Source organism: Erithacus rubecula, assembly GCF_903797595.1.
Source record: "Erithacus rubecula genome assembly, chromosome: 10".
NCBI lineage: Eukaryota > Metazoa > Chordata > Aves > Passeriformes > Muscicapidae > Erithacus > Erithacus rubecula.
Genome location: NC_136662.1, coordinates 25,123,126 through 25,141,924, shown reverse-complemented (window position 1 = coordinate 25,141,924; position 18,799 = coordinate 25,123,126). Strand labels below are relative to the sequence as shown.

Genomic DNA, 18,799 nt, shown 5'->3' with positions numbered 1-18,799 from the left:
CCCAGGCTTATGGAGCTGAAGGTGTCAGGATGATATAACTCTTGTTGCTTCATCTTCCTGTGACTTACAACAATCTCTGAGTGAAGCCACTTGTAACACAACTTTTTAGAGCAGCCTTGTCCAAGGAATTTGATCTCTGTGCATTTTCTTTTGTTCACATAATGGCACTTCAGAAGGGAGTAACGCAAACATTTTTATTTAGACTGCATTCATCATTATTTAAATATTGATACAGTTTTTCAATAGTTACCAAGAGTTCCCAGTACCAGGGGGAAATAAAACATAGCCACATGCTTGGCTATGTTCAGAGCTTTAGCAAGCCTCTCCACCTCTTAGCTGAACATGCATGGTGATAGGTGTTAGTACACTGAATAAATACAAAATAAAGCACGTGTTAAAAATGGAGTTTCTCTATGGGCCTGGAGAGCCACAGCCTCCTCCTGCCACGCCAAAACCCCAGTGTGAGAGCTGTTGTCTGGGCTGGGATGCAGAGTGGCCAGAGCAGCAATACCCAGTGAAGGAGAGCCCAAGGCTGGGGACAGTGACACGCCTGGTGCTGCAGCAGGAGAGGAGAGGAGCTGCAGGGATCCTGCAGCTGCCTCCCGTGCTTCCCACTGCAGGGGAGTGCCAAACCCCACAGCAAAAGCTGTGTCTCACCACTGCAATTGAAAAGTGAGTTTGCCTTCTGGCAAAGCCCTGGAGCAGTAAGGAGATAGACACATTCCTCCTCCCATCTTCTGGAAAAGTGAGCCATGCTACTACTGAAATACATGAATAACACCTCAAAAAACTCCATTGTTTTCAAGTACTCCCAAGCAGGGCTTTTCCTCCTCAGATATTGTGGTCCTGTTCCCTGACAAGCTGCTCCTTACAAGCAAGGACAGGCAAAGCTGAGTCCAAATGGAATATACACCTGTCTAGGAAAGCAGGAACAGTTTCTGTTCTGCTCTGCTGGAGTATTTCACCTGGGAGTGTGAAGGTCACAATTAATAACACAGGGAATAATGATCCCCCAAAGCGACAGCTCTGCACAGCCCTAGGGAAGATCCTTGGCCAGCATGAGCGTGGTGCCACAGAGGCAGCAGCTCCCCTGCCACCCTGCCTGTGGTGATGGAGGGAGGCTGTCCAAAAAGCTCTGGTCTCCCTTCAGGAGAGAGCAGGAGCTCTTCTGTGCCTGATACTGCAATGCAGCACAGCCTGAGCTCTGGGCAAACACTGCTGACAGCCTGGACATTGGAGAGCTGTGGACAGCTAAGGACCAGAGCCAGCCTTCTCACCTAAACCTCTGCAGATCAGAAAGGGGAGATCACAAACCGTGCCCTGCACCTCGCTGGGTGTCACAGGGTGACCTTGCCAGCCTGGTCCCTCCATGGGCAGAGCCAGGGCTGCCACAGCAGCTCCTGGGCCACAGGATTGGCAGAGCCCTGGCACATGCAGCCACTGCCCCCAGCTCCTGCTGGACACAACCCCCAGCTCCTGCTGGTCACTCCTGCCCCCAGTTCCTGCCCCCAGCTCCTGCTGGACACTGCTCTCAGCTCCTGCTGGACACTCCTGCCCCTATATTCTGTGCCAGACACAGCCCCCAGCTCCTGCTGGACACTACTCTCAGCTCCTGCTGGACACAGCCCCCAATTCCTGCTGGACACAGCCCCCAGCTCCTGCCCTGACCCATCAGAGGAGGGTTTGCTGCACACACTGAGCCCGGATGGGGTTACAAATGCTGGCTGTTGCATGACATGGGACACGACTGGGACATTAGACAGCTACTGGAGACAGCTCTGTTGCTTCATGCCAATGGGTGCTTTTGCTGCCGAGTATTCTGAGCCCGGCCCCGCCGTGCTGCAGGCTCAGGCACACTGAGAGATGATGTTGGAGTTGCAGTCTAAGCTGTGGGTGTGGTTTCTTTTGCAGTTTTCAGGCCCACAGCCAGCCCCAGGAGGGCTGACCAAGTCCAGGTAGTACGGGGACTTGAGGAAGCGGCGGTAAGAATCCTTCTCCATCAGGGTGAATATTTTCCTCTGAGCCTCATCAAAGCAGGACAGGGTGGGCTCCAGCATGTTGTGGCTTGTCTTCTCCCTTGTGCATGAATCCAAGTTCACCTGTGGGCCAAAGGCACAGTGTGAGAGGAGCCTGTCCAAAAGGGGTATAGGAAAGGGAAAATCCAAGTGTCTCCCTAACACAAGTGTCTGAAATGGCCATTTGATACCAGGGATACCAATGCATCCTTGCTGCCAGAAGAGCTCTCAGGGGACACTGGCACACATTGCCCTGGGATGCAGCCAGCCAGGAAACTCAAACTGCATGGGAGCAGCTGGAGCATTGGGAATCACAGTGCTCTCGGGCTTCTCCCATTTGGGTGTGCCCACGGAATGGCCACACTCCATCTCTCTATCCAAGTTTAATATAAAACCAATAAAAAACCCACCATGTCCTTGCTAACTAGCAGAGAAGCAGAAGCCTTGCCCTCCTGTGAAACTGCTGACCTCTGCTTGCCTGTGCTGCTGGTACAGAATTTAGGGTGGTGCCTTTGCTCACGTACCTCTTTCGTGGCCTGCACTGAGATGAACTCATCATAGATCTTCCTGGCCTTGGGGCTGAGCTTGGCTGGTGACTTGGTTTTCTTGTACTCCTCGCAGCTGACCCAGAACTCGATGTTTTCCTCACTGTACTCAGACTTGAGGAAAGCACGGAAAGCAGCCAGTCCTCCTAGGGAGAGTCCAGAGGAGAGCCAGGTCAGGTAAGGGTGCTGGTCCCTGGGTGCCAGCACACAGTGGTTGTGGGTTCTCCTTTCCAGAGAGCTGCCCTGGGCTGGCAGTGGGGACAGCTGCTGCGTGCTGGAATTCAGGCTGACCCTGTGGGGATGTCACACGTGGTCAGTGTGACACTGCCTGTCCCCCCACTGAGACCTTCAGAGCTCCTGCCAGGGCAGCACAAACCACTGGTGTGCTCCCAGGAGGCCTGGAGGAGACAGCCAGCAAGCTCCACAGAGCCCCAGACCATGGGAACAATGTGATGGAAACCTCAAGGACATCAGTGCAGCCCACAGCTGGTGGGAAGACAAAGTCTCCCATGGGCTCAGCTGCAAATAATATCTCCACTTTTTGGTTCTGGGTTAACCCACCCCTAACTGAGTGTCCCAGCTGCTCTCCTCCTGCACAAAGGCCAAACCAGTTGCATTCACAAAAGAGAGCTCAGCAAAAAGCCACTCTCCTGCTGCATTGGGATTGACCCTTGCCTTAGCTGGGAGCAAGAGCCCCTTCCCCAGCCCTGCCAGGGGTCTGAGGAGCTCCTGAGTGCCCCAGGAGACACAAAGTGGTGTCCCCTGTCCCCTCCCAGCCTGCTCACAGCACAGTGCTCTGCAGGCAGCCTGAGAGCCCTCTGCACTTACTGTCGTGATGGATCAGATTTTCCAAGGAGTCTGCCCATTTCCTGACTTCCTCTTGGCTGAGCCTAAGGAGAGACAGAGGGAGAAACACAGGGCTGAGTTGAAGAGAGTACACAAAGGACAATTTTGGTTTGTTTCTCAGCGCCACTAGAAAATCTTTCCCCCGATTGTTGTAAGAGCATACACAAGAGACTGAAAATGAGATATCAGCTTGTTTTACAGATACCCCCCAGGGATCCCAGATCTAACCTACAGAAATTTTGGTTTGCAATCCTCATCACCAGCCATGGACTAGAAATGAATTTTCCTGGAAAAATCACTGTGGAATTCATATTTATTTTGTGCCTGGCTGCATCTCCTGCTGGAGCACAGACCTAGAATCACTCTTACAGGCCACATCAATGAACTCCAAAGGGCTGATTCCTTTAACCTGTCAGGGGAGCAGTAGCTATGTGGAAGAGAGGAATGTGGGAACACATGGGGAGCAGATCCTGCATTCATGCCCTCTACCATACTGAAACACCCCAGGGTTCATCTCTTCCAGGGGCAAACCCTGGCTTTTGGAGCCTTTTTGGAGAGAACAGTGTCCCTTGCAGCTCAGAGAGAGCAGTGATGCCCTGTCAGGCTGCTGTGTGTGCCTACAGCTGTGTGGAGCACTGCACAAACCCAGCTCAAAGAGGCAGGGGTGCTGATTCTGCAGTGTGTCCAGAATGGCCATTCCCCTGTGCAGAGCACTGCACACACCCTCCCCTCTGCTCATCCACACTCACAGAAGTGGCTAGCTCAGCATTCCTTGTGGCAATTGAAGTGTGCTGACAGCCAGCTCACAGGACTGACAGGACTGACAGGACCTGGGAGCTATTTCCACACTAGATCCAAGCACAGGTGTGCAGGAAGGACTGGGAACAGCAGCAGAAACACAGTCCAGCTCCTGTAGGACTAACAGGCTGCACCCAGTCTGGGATTAACTAACAGCACCTGCTCTTACCTCTGGCTTGAGGATATCTTCTCCTTCTTGCCCTGGGAAGAGCTGTAGTCACAGGAGTCTGACTTCTGCAGCAAGAAGCCCAGACGGTGCTTCATGTCTTTGGCACTGAAAGAAAAAAATCCAGGAGGAGATGAAGATGCTGCTTTGCACTCCCTCTGCAGCCTCCTCCAGCATTACTCAGTGACACAAATGCAGGTCACTGGCGGGGACTCCAGGGCTGATTCTCCACTCATCATATAAGGCACATTTCTGTTTCTAGACAAACACAACCATGTCAAAGAAGTCACTTTTCATGTTCAACAGCTTCTGGCTGAGAAGGTCATGAGTCTGGAAGCAGAGGGGGAGAAGCTGCTGTTCTCCTGCTGTTTACAGCAGAAATATTGTGACAGGAAAGCATCACCATGCTGTGCATGTCACCTCTCCTTGAGCTGATTTGCCCAGCTGCCAGTGTGTGGTTCTCACACCCTTACTAATCCTTTCCTGCAGCCCCTGCAGGAACAGGAACAGCAGGGCCATGCCAGGCCACCCCAGCAAGCCCAAGAAACAAAGGAAAGGGGCGAGTCCAGTGCTTGGAGCAGGACTGTGGGCTGAGATCAGGGCATGAGCCAAGAGCTTCACCACAACCAGCCCACGCTGACTGCAAGCTGCTCCCCTGCTCCACAGCAAGCTCCTCTAGAGATTCATTCATCCTCAATTCTGTTCCACCTTCCAGCCATTTCCTCACAGCAGCTTCTAGATACTCAGCTGACACTGGCTCCTCTCTGGGTTTTCTTCCAGTTTAAGGATGAGGGAGGGGTGGGCAAACCATTCCTGCTTGCTCAGGGGCACAAGCCCTGGCCTGCCCCAAGGTGCAGGGATAGTGCAAAGCAGGAAATTCTCCTCCTCCTCCTCCTCAGATGTGAGCCTGGGAAAGGGCAGGAGGCTGTGCCACAGGGCTGAGCTCTGGCAGCTGCTCAGCCCCCAGCCCCCTGCCAGGTGTCCTGGCCATACCTGATCCCACTGCTGGCCTCAGAAATGGTTCCTTAACAGCTCCAGCACCCGGGGACAGCAAAGGGAGCCCAGAGCTGCTTTAGAGAGGGTGCCTGTGGCCAGCACCGCCACCCAGGCACACATGGGGACTCTGGGCTGCCTGGTGCTGTGTGCTCCTTGCCCAGGAGGAGACTGCTCAGGTCAGGAAACAAGCACTGCTGCTTGCAGCCAGTCCCACAGCTTTCTGGGAGAGAGGGATTTTGATGGGGATCCTGGACAGAGGTGTTTAAAGGCATGAACTAATTTTCACTGTATTTTTTCAATTTTTTATTTTTAATCCTCATCAAATGTCCTCACAAATTGGCAGTGTCAACACTTTTCCCTTGCATTTTCAGCACCTGTTTTCAAATCCAACCACGAGCAGGAAGCTTTATCCTCCAGCTGGGAGCCAGCTGAGTGTCTGCTCGCATTTCCCCACCCCACTGCACTGAAAGGCAGCGCTGCACCATCAGGGACCCGCAGAGTTTGGATGGGCTGGATGAGCAGGGAGCATCGTGCCTCCCTCCCGGGCACCTCCAGAGCACCTGAACGGGAGGAACACCCCTCCGGGAGGGCTGGTGACACTCACAGACCCCTCCTGCTGGGTTTTGGGCAGATGTGCTATTGTAGCACATCTGGGGCTGTGCACATCTGCTCTGCCCATCCCGCACAGCAGGATGCAGCCAGGTCCTGGCAGCTCACAGCAGGGGTGTGCTGAGCCCCACAGGGCTGGGGTACAGCCCTACCTGCCCCCCAGCATGGCCCGGGGAGCCAGGGCTGACCCGCACCGGCTGCTGCCGCATCCACACGCCCGTGCCCCGCATCCCTGCCTGCAGGCACTCGGCTCTTCTGCCTTTCATTTCTGCAGCTGAAATGCATTTCAGGGGACAACCCTTCATTCTTATCCCGCCTGCCTTGCTTCCCCCTCGGAAGAATCAAGAGAATTTAGCAGCGAGGCGCCAAAGGAGAAAAGGGGCGCAAAGACTGCAGCAAGAAGCAGCTGACAGGAATATCAAAATATCGCAATGCTGAAAGCTGCTGGGTTTGGCGGAGGGGATGGTAGGAGGGAAGGCTTTAGAGTTCTCACAGCTCAGCACAAAATCTGCGATTCTGCTTCTAGCTGGGAAAAAAAAAAAAAAAAAAAAGCCTCTAACAATCATTTGTATCTAATCTTGCAAAACAATCAGAGCCAGATGTGTCCTCCCGCCCGGACACAAAGCGCAGTGAGCCGGGCTCGCAGGACCATTCCCAGACTCTCAGAAATAAACAGTACCTTTTTAAGCAAGTGGCTGGCAGCGCAGCGAGTCCCTTGCACATCTTGCTGCCGGGGTCGGATCAGTATTCCAGGAAAAACAAGGAGGCAGGAGGAGGAGGAGGAGGCTGCGCACGGGTCCTGCGCTGGCTGTGTGAGCCAGCTGCGCTGCCTCGGCTCGGTTTTATAGCCCAGCCTAGCCCAGCCTAGCCTAGCCCAGCTGGGTGACCCAGTCAGGAGTCAGCACAGCAGCAGCCCCGTCCCCCTTGTGCCCACCCCGGAGGAAGAGGGTGACGTACAGAGCCCAGACACAGGGGTGAGAGAGACTGAAAAACCTTACCAGGAACCGAGCTCGGCGTCTGGCTGCAGGGGTGGATTCTCCTAAAAGGGCTCCGAAAGCTTCGGGGACTTCCTTTGTTGCAGCAGGTCGGAATGGTGCAGATGAAAAGCAGATCTTTCGGGGGGGTGGCACACAGATAGTAAAAAAGGTCAGAGAATCAATTCTGAGAAGTGAGATGAGCTTCGCTGGTTCCTCTGTTAATTTCCTTTCCTCTTCTATTTACAGGAACCTGGATCAAGAAAGGGACAAGAATTTTAAACAAAAAAAGGTTACTGTAATCCCAACAAACGCAGAAAATAGAGCTCTTAAGGAAAGAAGAATGTAAATTCACCAAGGAACTACCCAGGCAGATGAGACTTTCCTGTTTTATTCTAGAGTCATGTGAATATGTATTTTTGGTGAGGCTGCAACAGAAGCTCGAGGAGGGGGATGCAAAGCACTATTGGAATATAAAATGTGCATGTCTCAGCACACAGATTTGAGGGCAGCTCATGAACATGCGTGGAAAAATGGAATTTAGGAGGTTGGCAGCACGTCTGCCTTAGATATGAGTACCACTGCAACACCTTCTCTATTTGCAACAGCAAAATATTAAAAGCCAGACCTTGGGACTCTGATATCCCCAAGGAAAGATGGTTAATTAAAATAAAATAATAAAATAATTAAAATAGAGGGTTTCTCTGCCCAGAGAAGTCTTTGAAGCAGTTCTGAGGGTATTTTGTGCTAAAGAATGAATCCCTGAGACACCTGTGGGGGTGCCTGCACTGCCCTGACTCTGCTGTGGCTCCAAGGAGAGCAGAATGACTTCAGCTGCTTGTCCTCAGCCCTTGGATGGTGCAGAAGGCAGCTGCCCCTCTTGGGAGAGACAGAATTGGCTGATATTTATCGAGGTGCAGCTCAGCACAGCCTGTACCATCCTTATCAAGGAGGGAAGGCTTTGGGCAGACGGACGTGCATATGGGCTGCTGCACTTCCAGTCCTGCTCCTGCTGGGAAATAAAGGGGATCAGCAGCAGGCTGCCTGCCCACACTACCCACTGCTGCATCCCCTCTCCCAGAAACCTCTCAGTGCTTTGTTCACCATCTGCAGAAGCTGCAGGATGAGCTTTTCCCTCCTGTGTCTCTAGAGCCTACAGCCAGCAGCACAGAGTCCAAATCTCAGGAGGGTTTACCTGCCTTGGCATACTGCATCCTTTCAGATCATTAATTGTGCTGAAAGGCAATGCTCTAATTAACTGTAAAATGCTTTTGTAGGAGTGTGGCTGTCATGCTGCCAAAGCTGAGGCAATGTGCCTGCAAGTCCTGCAGTGTTTGGACTAAAAATCAGCTCCAGCACAGGGCAGTGTAAAACTTTACCTGAGTGAATTCCCTGGTCTTTTTAGTGTTAATGAGTTGACAAGACTTGGGTGGATCTGTAGGAAGCAACTGAGCACTGGCAGAGTTGGTGCCTGAGCTCTCTTCTCTTTGAGGAGAATTAAAAGGGCTGAATATGGCCGTAATTATTTACTAATTATCCAATTAATTTTATTTGACTATCAAACTTGTGCATTGTTACTGACATTCAAACAATCCAGGAGCCCATCTGGCTGACACAATCAAGGTGTTTGCAAGCTCTGCCCTTACCCCTCTCTCTGGCAGGTCCCAAAGGCTGCTTGCTAGGGCAAGGAACTTCTGTGCAAAACACAAAAATTCTGCAATTTGTCTGCAAAATGTTGTTTAGCCAGATTTAGGAATGTCACACTCCTCTGTGGGTTGCAGGCTGCGGATTGCAAGCACGTTTGCTGCATGGCTGAGATTCAGATGGTGTGTTGTCAACATCAGGTCACCTTCTGCACTTCCCAACTTGTGTGTGAGCAGGCTGGAATCAGGAATTTCTGGCACTGCCATCACAACAGCCAGCCTAGAGGGCTTTGCAATTACCACCATCCTCCCTGGACTGGGCATGGAGACTCCTGGAAGGGCTGCAGTTGAAATTTCCCCTTTTTCATTAACACTGACTGGCTCAGCCTGCCCCCACAAGAACAGTTTGGGCTTGAGCACTGTTTCTCCTCTGAGCTGTGTTCCCCTGCTCTGGCAGTTCAATATCCTCTCAGTACCCCAGCTGGTCTCCAATCTGAAGCATCCCCTTCCATCTCCCACCATCACAGGCAGCCTTTTCCCCCAGGGTACAGACTGTGCTGTGCTCAACACCAAACTCTCCTCCTCATGCCAGCCAGTGAAGCAGCAGCTCATGTCATGTTTTACACCTGGCACATCATCCCTGGCTTGCTTCACCTGCTCATGGAGAGCTCAAGGGAAGAAATGGGATGGGATTCAGGGTTGGAGTGGAGTGGAGTGGGCTGGGCTGGGCAGGGCTGTAGGGCTGGGATGCAGGGCTGGGGGTGAGCTGGGATACACAGCTGGGGTGGGATGGGATGGAATGGAATGGGATGGGCTAGGATGCAGGGCTGGGATGAGCTGGGATGCAGGGCTGCGATGCAGGGCTGTAGTGGGTTGGAATTCAGGGCTGGGATGAGCTGGGATGCAGGGCTGGGGTGGGGCTGGGATGGGATGGAGGGCTGGGGTGAGCTGGGATGCTGGGATGGGAAGGGATGGGATCCATGGGATGTGATGGGATGGGATGGGATGGGATGGGATGGGATCCATGGGATGGGATGGGATCCATGGGATGGGATGGGATCCATGGGATAGGATGGGATGGGATCCATGGGATGGGATGGGATGTTGCCTGGCTCTCCGCAGCCAGAGGCAGCCTGTGTGAAGAGGCAGGAGCAGGCAGAGGAGCACTGCTGCTCTCGTGGTCATTGCCTGGGGCTGAGCTGCACAGGCTGCTGCCCTCCCTTCCCTTCCCATCCCCTCCCCAGAGCCCTGCGTGGGAAGGGAGCTCCAGGAAGATGCTGCTCTTTGTGTCACTGGGATCCGGGAGGGCATGACACAGGGATGTGCTGCTCCCATGGCCTCTCCTGCCCTGTGACCCAGCCCTGCAGGTGCCCAGGTGTGCACAGTGGGCACTCACATCCTTCCATGGCCATCCATGTCCAAGAGATGTCTGGCCGAGGAACTGGAGCAGCTCCCATTCAGCTGAGGAGCCCCAGCCAGGCTGGCACTGCTCCCCAGGCTGCAGGAGCCCTCCACATGCAGCCACTCTGGTGACATTTCTGCCCAGGTGAGTGGCCCCAGGGCTGAGCCCTGCTGTGGGCTGCTCACACACAACTCCTTGGTGTGCTTCCTCCATAGCCCCAAGCACTCTTTGCACAAAAACCCTTCCAGTGCAACCACCCACCGCTGGTATTTTCTCCAACACACCTGCTGGCAGGTGAGATTTCCTCCCAGCACTGAGGGCTGCCTCTTCCCCACGCAGGCTTGGGTGAGTTAGAGCTGAGAAGCTGGAGCACAGAACCCTGGAAGGGCCACTGGGGCTGAGCTGGGATGGATGAGCTCAGCCCATGCCTGTGCCTGACACATTTCCTGTCCCAGGGCACTGGCTGCAGCCTGACATGATGCTCTGTACATGTTAGCACATTCCTCTGGGGCCTGCCTTAGCTCCAGCTTCACACAGTTCACACAAACAAACATGCAACCCAGGCCATTTCCCTCTGCTCTCACTTGTTTCCTACTTACATGTGCACCTATAGCACCTTTTTGTCATTTCTAAGGGTTTGGAATTTCCTAATCATCCTCAGGGAGGATGGAAGTCGTATTTTTCTTTCCTTCAACCCTTATTTGTCCTGTTACTACTCAGAAAAAATGTTTCAATTTGTGTCAAAGCAAGAATTTTGTTCAGCCCAAATGGATTTTTTTTTTCCTCTCCTGGTTTGGATTTGCTAATGAAATAAGTGGGTTTTTTTTGTTGGGTTTTTTTTTTTTTTTAGTTTTTGGTTGATTGGTTGGTTGGATTTTTTTTACTTTGGCTTGTTTTTTTCTGTCTGGCTATTCTTTTTTTTTCATGGCCATTAGAACACAGGAAAATCTATTATTTGAGTAACTTGCCTTCCAATTTCCCGAATCCCTGTCTCCTCATCCATTTTGATTAACAGCCCCTTAAACATTTCCTGCTACTCACTAAGATAGTTTGAATAACACTGCACCACAAACCAGCCAACATATGGCTGCTCACTGATGCTTTCTCAATAGAAAAACCACTTTGAAATGTCTCATTTAGCCACTTTCAGTGCATTTAATATGGATTTTTTGACACTTTAAGCCAAATATTGATAGCACATCATATTCACTTATAAATCTATCTCACCACCATAACTTCCTCATGAAAAAACCATTAAGGTCTATTTTTCCATTAGATCATGCCAGCTGCTATCACCACCAGCTTTTCCAGTGTGCCTGCTGTTGTCTGTACTAGCAGTGCTCCTGCACTCATCAACTGGTTAGCACTGATCCTCAACCACCCTTTCAGTGAAGAAATTCTCCAAACATGCAATCCAGACCAATTCCCTCTGCTCTCAGCTGTTTCCTACTTACTTATGCACCTACAGCACCTTTTTGTCATTTTTAAGGGCTTGGAATTTCCTAATCATCCTCAGGGATTGGTGGGAGTCGTATTTTTATTTGCTTCAACCCCAAGGTTTTGGGGTGCCTACTTGTCCCAGGGCTGTGCATCTCCAAGCAGGGAGACTAGCTGTCTTTGCAATGGGCTCTGAGCTGCTGTTTGTTTAAAAACACATTTTAATTCCCTCCTGCTCCTCAGGAGCTGTTTGCACTGGCTGCTTGGGGCTCACTGGGAGATCCTGCAGGGCCAAGAGCTGTGATGGGATGCTCAGAGAGACCCTGCAGGGTCCATCCATCAGCCAGTGGCTGGCACACACCTCTCACCAGTGGGCTGGTTTCTGCTCCCTGAGGTGTAGAGGAGGCAGGAAGGGAATTGGTGCGTCAGAAATTAAGATGTCTTTATGTACAGTGTGCAACAAAACCACTCCTTGTGCCTCCTGCACCCAGCTGGCAACCCAGCTGTGAGCAGCTCCTGCTCCCCAGTTTTGGAAAACCCAGCCCTGCAGTGTGAGTGAGCTGGCTTCTGCCTAGACAAGCCCTGCAGGGTGAGGAGTGACAAGCTGCAACCCCAAATCTCTCAGCACTGCAGATGGAGTGGGATCTGCTGCCTTAACCCCAAATGGACCCTTCTCACCCCCTCCCCTCTTATCTGAGCAGGATCAGAGGTGCCACAGCACAGGCCCATGGCAGGGCACAAAAGCTGGAGCTGTATTTATTATTGACCCTGCAAAGCCCAGGGGACGTTTTGTCAGTGAGGCCATGGCTCTGTTGCCACAGTTGGGATGCTGAGCTCTCTGAGCCAGCTCACAAAAGGCAGCAGCAGCAAGCAGCTGCCAGAGCCTGTCTCAAGGGCATGACTCTTATTTCAAAGGTGACATCTGACAAGCCTGTGGCTGGGGAGGCAAGAATCACCACTTCAGGCTAAGGAAACACAAAGGGGCTGCAGCAGAGAGACAGCACCTTTTCAAAGGCACCGTGTGCTGCTGGCTGCTGCACACAATGGCTGGGCTGACTGGAGAAGAAATAAAAGGTCTCCACGTGGCTCAGCCTGAGGGGCAGTTCTTAAAGGTGCCAGGCATCCAAGGGCTCTGATGTGCAGCCAGTTTAAACCTCACAAACAGGGAGAAGAGGAAATGCTGGCAGCAGCTGATCCTTGCCTGAAGTTTCTTGACCTCTGGCTTGGAGGTTGTGATAAATGAGGTTCACTTTCCTGGTAAAATTTAAAAGGTTTAATAAAAGATAATAAGAGACAAACAATAAAGCAAAAGGTTATGGTGGCCAGGTGCTTGACATTCAGCCAGGAGCACACCCTAACTCAGAAAACACTTATTTAAATGCATCAACCTGTTGCATATTCATGGATCTTCATGCATCATTCAAAATCATTCCCCTCCAACCTGTAAATCAACATTTTTTCCTTCCCTGGGGTTCTGGTGTCTGATAATCCAAGAATGTGAAGAATTTCCTGATTATATTTTTCACCATTTTCCAAGTTAGTTACATGAACAAAAATTTTTTACATCATCCTGTTACAGTCCAAGAAGAATAATATATATTTATCACACTACTATTTCTATGTTTTGTTAATAGCAGAACTAAAGAAACTACATTCATACAGCAGAGTTTTCCAGTATTATACACTTAGCATTCATGTTAATATTTGCAAAAAGCCAATAATATAATATGTATTTACAACAAAGGTGACTTGGAGGAATGAAATTGCAAGTGGAAAACATTCAATGTAGCAAAAATGTGGAATTACTACCCCAGGAAAATGTGAATTGCTGCAGAGACTGGTTGAATGGGACTGCATACCCTGTATGACAGACATGCAGAGGTTTCTGGAAAACAGCTGCTTGCTGAGCCCTGCTGTGTCAGGACACCTTGCTATTTAACATTTATGTTGCAGGAGTGCTGAAAATCCTACCAGACCTCAGTTTCACTGTGCCACAGAGGAAGATTTTAAGAGAAGACAAAGAAAGAGCTGTGACAAAATCTGTGGCACATGGCACATGGCTGTGCCCTGCAGCTGATGCTCAGACGATCAGCATTTAATGACTTATCATTTGGAAAGTTCTGCTTAAAAAAAAAAAAAAAAAAAAAAAAAGAAAAGATAATTGTTTCATGTTGGTACATTTTATCCTCCTGAACTTCTCAGCAGGATGCAAGGGGCTGAGATTTTAGTGTCTCTTCTAAAACCAGTCTTCCTGGTACTCCAGATGCAGGCTGGATGCTAAAGACTGCAATTACTGGCTCAGCAGGTGAGCCTCCAATAAGCTGCTATCCCAAGGCACACTCAAGCTTTGGTGTTTCAGCTAGAAATCAGCTTTAACACTAAAGGAAAAAATATGGGCTTCTACACATGGCTTGAATCAAGCCTCAGTATATCCATAAGTGGCTCATTTAACACAGGACCACTTGGATCACTCAGGAATCTGACCAACACCTACTGCAGCAATCCTAAACAGCCATCCACAGAGGATTGTGATCCTAAGGATGTAATGAAGAAAAAAAAATCAAAGGAGATACTCTGGATAACCTTATAAATGGAGCCACAAAGGTACATCATAGACTTAGACTTCCTCAGATTGAGTATTTTCAGCTCCAGGACACTCTCTGGTCACTGGAGGGACAAGCCAGCTCTGAAGATGTGCATCACACTGAAAGGAGTAGCAATGCTCACTATTGTCATGGTATAAAATTGCCTGCCATCATGCACAAAGGGTTTTATACTCCAAAAGTACAGAGTGTTTATCCTATTTGTTCATCATCAGAAATTGCAGTTTGTGGCAAATTGTGCTTCCCCATTTTGTGAAATAATGCTGCAGTCCCAGCTAAACCTCACCCACCAAAATCTAACATGAGATTGCCACTCACTTTAATTTCCCTAATGGATTTGTCCCACCTGGAAAGGATTGCTACACAGAGCACTAAATGCCCATCAAAACATGCCCAAAATCCCATCAGGCAGCAAATCCTGTCCCTGTGCCACTGGGACAGCTGACACCCCAGCCATGCTGCCCTGTGCCTTCACTCTGCTTCATGGAACACGTCCTGCCCTGTGCTGCCACCAGACACCAGCTGCATTTCTCCCTGTCCTGGGAGCACCAGCATCTTGGGGTGCCTGTGGAGGGAGGGCCAGGCTGAGAAATGGGCTGGGAATGGGAGAGGCTGGGGTCATGAGAGCTGGAAGGGGAAAGGATGATGTACAGAAGGGGCAGGAAGCTCTGTGAGGAGAGGGCTCCAGGATGAGCATGGGAAGGAGCAGGACACGTCCCACAGCATCTGGACAATCCTTGGGAACGCTGTCCAGCAGCCAAGGGTCTCCAGGGACATTCAGCTGTCTCTGGAGGGAGCAGCTGGCCGTGCTGAGTGGCCTTGCTGACCTGCAGGGAGGTCACAGTGAGCTGAAATCAGCCCCAGTGCTGTAGGGTGTCCAAGAGAACTGTGCCACACATGGGCTCCAGAATGATTCTTCACTTCAGCAACACCCAACCATCCTCACTGTCATCTTGGGCTTGAGATGCATCATGGAGAATCACTTATATTCTGAGTAGGAGCAGCTAAAAATAGTCCTAATATAACAGGGATGAGAGATGAATTTCAAAATGGAGCAAGAAAACCCAGAAGCCCCACACTGTCATTATATCCTCCCACAGCTTTCAGACATGCTTTGAACAGCAAATGCTCTTGCTATTTGCTAGGCAAAGAAGCAAATTGCTTGTGACAGTGGCAGATGCCTGAAAGGCTTCATATTGGAGTGATTTCTTTTTGCTCCCTCTTCCTTCAACACACCTTGTTGCTCTCCATCTTTTAACCCTGCTTCCTTCAACCAAAATACATGGGGCTGAGCTGCCAGCAGAGCTTCTGGTAATCCACCACACCAAACCTTGAGAACAGAATGAGCACCTGTCATTTTCCAAGCCAGCATCCACAAGGCACCTCTCCTTGTCCTTTTTCAGGGTGCTGCAGTTTCTGCCATGTGCAGAGGGTCTGTCCCTTCTGAATAAGCACTGTGGATCTGTGAAATCTCCAAGAACTTGCTGCTGAGAGATAACAGAAGGGTCAAGAGTGGAAACAGCCAGGAGCTCAAGCTGCTGTCACATCCCTGGTGCTCACACTCCTTCAGATGGTGCAGAAGGTGATGCAGGAGGACACACACACTGAGAAAATCTGCTTGCACCTCACCAGATCAGCTGCCTAGAGAGCTCTCAAAAGCTGCAGGAGCTCTGAGATGAAGCCTTATCTTAAGGAAAAAGGCCATTGCCAGCCTTGGTGCAGCCCTTTGAACAAGGTGCTGTCTCTCACCTGTCCCCCAGGAATGCTGGCTCTCCCCACACTCTGCACAGCCCCTGAGCAATCCCTGCCCTGCTGTGAGTTTAACGCAGAGGAAATGGCTCATTCAAACTCTCTGAATTGCTCAGGGGGCTCAGGGGGTGCTTCCCCCTCCTGTTCTCTAGACAAGGGAACGAGGGAAGCTACCTTGAAATCAGAGCTGTAATTAGAGTGACAGGCAGCTGATGCAAAACAGGCTCCAAAGGCAGCTTGGAAAAGATAAATTGGGTAGAGAGAGGCCTGGCTCACCCCTCCCACAGCCACAATAAAGTGCTTGATGTGTCCCTTCCCTGCACTTGATCACGTTCCTGCTGCCTGTGTTTCATATTATGCAACTGATTGACTTTGTAAGATGTGAGAACAGAGCGTCTCCCTGCCCTGCTCCCTGATGTGTGCTAAGTGTGTTGGGCTGGGAGGGGGGAGCAGAAACCCAAACAAGCCCTGAAGCTGCCTGTTTTCAGATCCTGGTGCTGCAGTGGTCTGGAGGCAGCACCCTGGGCACGTTTCTGAGCAGAGCTGCTCCTCTGCAGCCTCCCTGAGAGTGCTGGGGTGTTCTCTGCACCCAGCAAAAGCTGTGCTCAGACAGGACTTTCCTCTCTGAGGGTCAGTGGCACCTCTGGAAGCAGGCTGTGATCCATGAGCTGTGAAGGAGGGCAGCAGGAGGCACAGAGCCCGGCTGTATCCCCATCACACAACGTTTAAGCCCCAGGGCTTTAAGGGCACAACCTGCTCCAGAAGTGCCCTGAGCCCTAAAGCACAGCTCCAGGCACTTCTCACCAGGGATCAGGCTGCTCCCACTGCCCTAGAGCCAGCACATCTCCCTGCAGCACCTCCAGCCTGGTGCCACATGTCCAGGGATGCTCCCCAAAAACTCTCCCCACCATCAGCTCCCAGCAGGGTCTGCCAGCAGAACCCACCCACACTGTGCACTCCCATGTCCAAGGCTCATCTTGCTGAGCTGCTCAGAGCTGCTTTGCTGCATGAAACCTGGTGCTGACAAGAGTGGGTTTGATGCTGTATTTTTCCATTTTCCTACACCCAGCTGTGGGTTGCCTTTACTTACAGCTCCTGGACAATAGAGGCTGAAGCCCACTGTGCTTTTTAAATTCTCCATCATATGGATACCTGGTCCAAACCCCATCAGGGCAGTTCAGGGGGCAGGCTGGACTCTGTCATCAGCAGAGACCAAAGTAGGCTCAAATTTTGAAGAAATTATCTCTAAAATCCTGCTTGTCTTTGTTCTGTATGAGTCACCCAAGGCAATGTGCAGTATGTATGGGAAGGGGAATGGGGGCAGATCTAAAACAGGATTTTCTTCCCCCACTGCAATTTCCCTCTCATGTATTTCCTGGAGTTGTTCATGAGAGGGCAGGGGCAGGATAGTCTGCCCTCAGCCCTGGACCAACAGAGTCCTGCAGCAAATAAATCCATTTAACAGTGTCTGCTTGGTATCACAACACAACAGTACATGGCTAAGCAGACAAAATTTTGTTTTCCTAGGAGGTAAAAGGCCACCAGGCTGTGACCCTGCTGCCAGGGGCACAGGACAGTGTGCAAGAAGGGAGCCTTAGGCTGTACACACTGCCCTTCCTGCCACCAACAGCACGGGATAAACTATTCAGATTTCAGGCTTATCTGCTTCTCCTAGCCAGGGCATGTTTGCTTTCCTGGTGGCCCATCAGGAAAAGCAGTGGTGTGTGAATTGCTGCAGTCTCCATGCCACTCTCTGGGCAGGATGTGGGGTCTGTGCTGTGATCTAAGCAGAGTGCAGGGCTCCTGGTCATGCCATAAACACATTCCTCAGTTTTACAGCCCAGAATGGCATCCTAGAAACCCAATTCTGGGAGCACTGCTCTACCTTATCAGCACAGGTCACTCTTTTAATCCTCACCCTTTTTTTTTTTTTCCCATTCTTCACATGCACTGGAATTCAGGCTTCACTTCAACCTTGAATATTCCTGTTACAAATCTCTCACACACCTACAGGTGGGATAATCACTGTGCTCTGCCTCCTTCAGATATTCAGTGAGAGGCTGGAAGGTGGGTATTGCTCTTCAAGGAGGCTGCAGACCAACTGGCAGGGGTCCAGACTGCAGACCTAAAAGGTAAGATGGAAGAATGAGAGTTTTTTCAATCTAGAAGTGGGCAAAAAATAGGGACACAGGGTAAGGATACATGAAGTACCTAAATATCACAGCCATAAAAGGCTGCACTCACAGGGAGGAAGATGATAAACTGTTAGTGTGTCCATGCTGGGCAAGGACAAGAAGTGTTTGTCCTTGATTACACCAAGTAAGGATTGGATTAGGCAGCAGACAAGATTTTTCCAGCTCTAAGATCATGAAGCACTAGGCTGGATCACCTGAAGAAGGGCTTGTAACACCACTTTAAGAGCTCCCACTACAAACATAATTTATCTGCCTGTGCCTTGGAGCTTGGGGAAGCTCTAGAGGGCCTTTCTGCATTCCTTCAGAGAGGGTTTATGGGGAGATGGTAAAACAGGAGTTTAGAGTTCAGCTTTGGTCTCCAGCTTTGTGAGATTTGTGGCTGAGTGTTGGGTGCATGGTGTGCCCTGATCCTATAGATCCCCCTGGCTGCCTCAGGGACAAACTCCCAGCTCTTGCTGAATAACAGGCACCCACTGCCCTGAAAAATTCTGGACTTCCCACTTTTCCCAAGCTTTGATACCCTTTCCCCACTGTCAAAGCCAAGCTTGGCTGCATCATCAAGATGGTTCACTTTCTTTTTTTTTTAAATTTTTTTTTTTTTTTAAGCTGAATGTATTTCCACCTACTCTGCACCCCCAGGGGGAAAAGGAAGTTGAATTTCTGGCTGGAGACAGCAGTTCACAGTGACCAGTCCCAAGGGAAAAGATGATATCAGTGTTTCTGAGTTTCCAGTTAATTGTGTTTACTGAAGAATACATAGCATTAGAGTGCCTTGAGCTTTGGCCAAGTCTACAAAAGTAAATAAAGACAATTCCAGCCTA

General features: G+C 50.6%; 1 protein-coding gene across 14 annotated transcripts; it reads right to left on the bottom strand.

The window, feature by feature from the left end:
• Window positions 1-180: 180 nt before the first annotated feature.
• On the bottom strand, window positions 181-15,491 carry RGS4 (regulator of G protein signaling 4). Of its 14 annotated transcripts, none has more exons than XM_079313370.1 (7): window positions 15,271-15,491; window positions 6,974-7,202; window positions 4,374-4,478; window positions 3,389-3,450; window positions 2,540-2,706; window positions 1,640-2,099; window positions 181-1,456 (listed from the first exon to the last, which is right to left on the bottom strand). In XM_079313370.1, exons 3-6 carry the CDS (start codon window positions 4,466-4,468, stop codon window positions 1,848-1,850), a joined length of 576 nt encoding a protein of 191 aa, XP_079169496.1. In that variant the 5' UTR covers window positions 4,469-4,478; window positions 6,974-7,202; window positions 15,271-15,491; the 3' UTR covers window positions 181-1,456; window positions 1,640-1,847. The 14 variants fall into 14 exon arrangements, with proteins under 14 accessions (XP_079169496.1, XP_079169506.1, XP_079169507.1 ...); XM_079313380.1 differs by lacking the exon at window positions 15,271-15,491 and adding an exon at window positions 7,305-7,959 and having other exon boundaries at window positions 181-1,518; XM_079313381.1 differs by lacking the exon at window positions 15,271-15,491 and adding an exon at window positions 7,578-7,959.
• Between the last annotated feature and the right edge of the window lie 3,308 nt (window positions 15,492-18,799).

Bases quoted from the DNA above. Each gene is read 5' to 3' on its own strand.
- RGS4 (XM_079313375.1), bottom strand. From the start codon at position 6,698: ATGTGCAAGGGACTCGCTGCGCTGCCAGCCACTTGCTTAAAAAG. The intron at 2,707-3,388 runs GTAAGTGCAGAG...GACTCTCCCTAG, and splicing joins AAATCTGATCCATCACGACA to GAGGACTGGCTGCTTTCCGT. The intron at 2,100-2,539 runs GTACGTGAGCAA...TTTGGCCCACAG, and splicing joins CAGTGCAGGCCACGAAAGAG to GTGAACTTGGATTCATGCAC.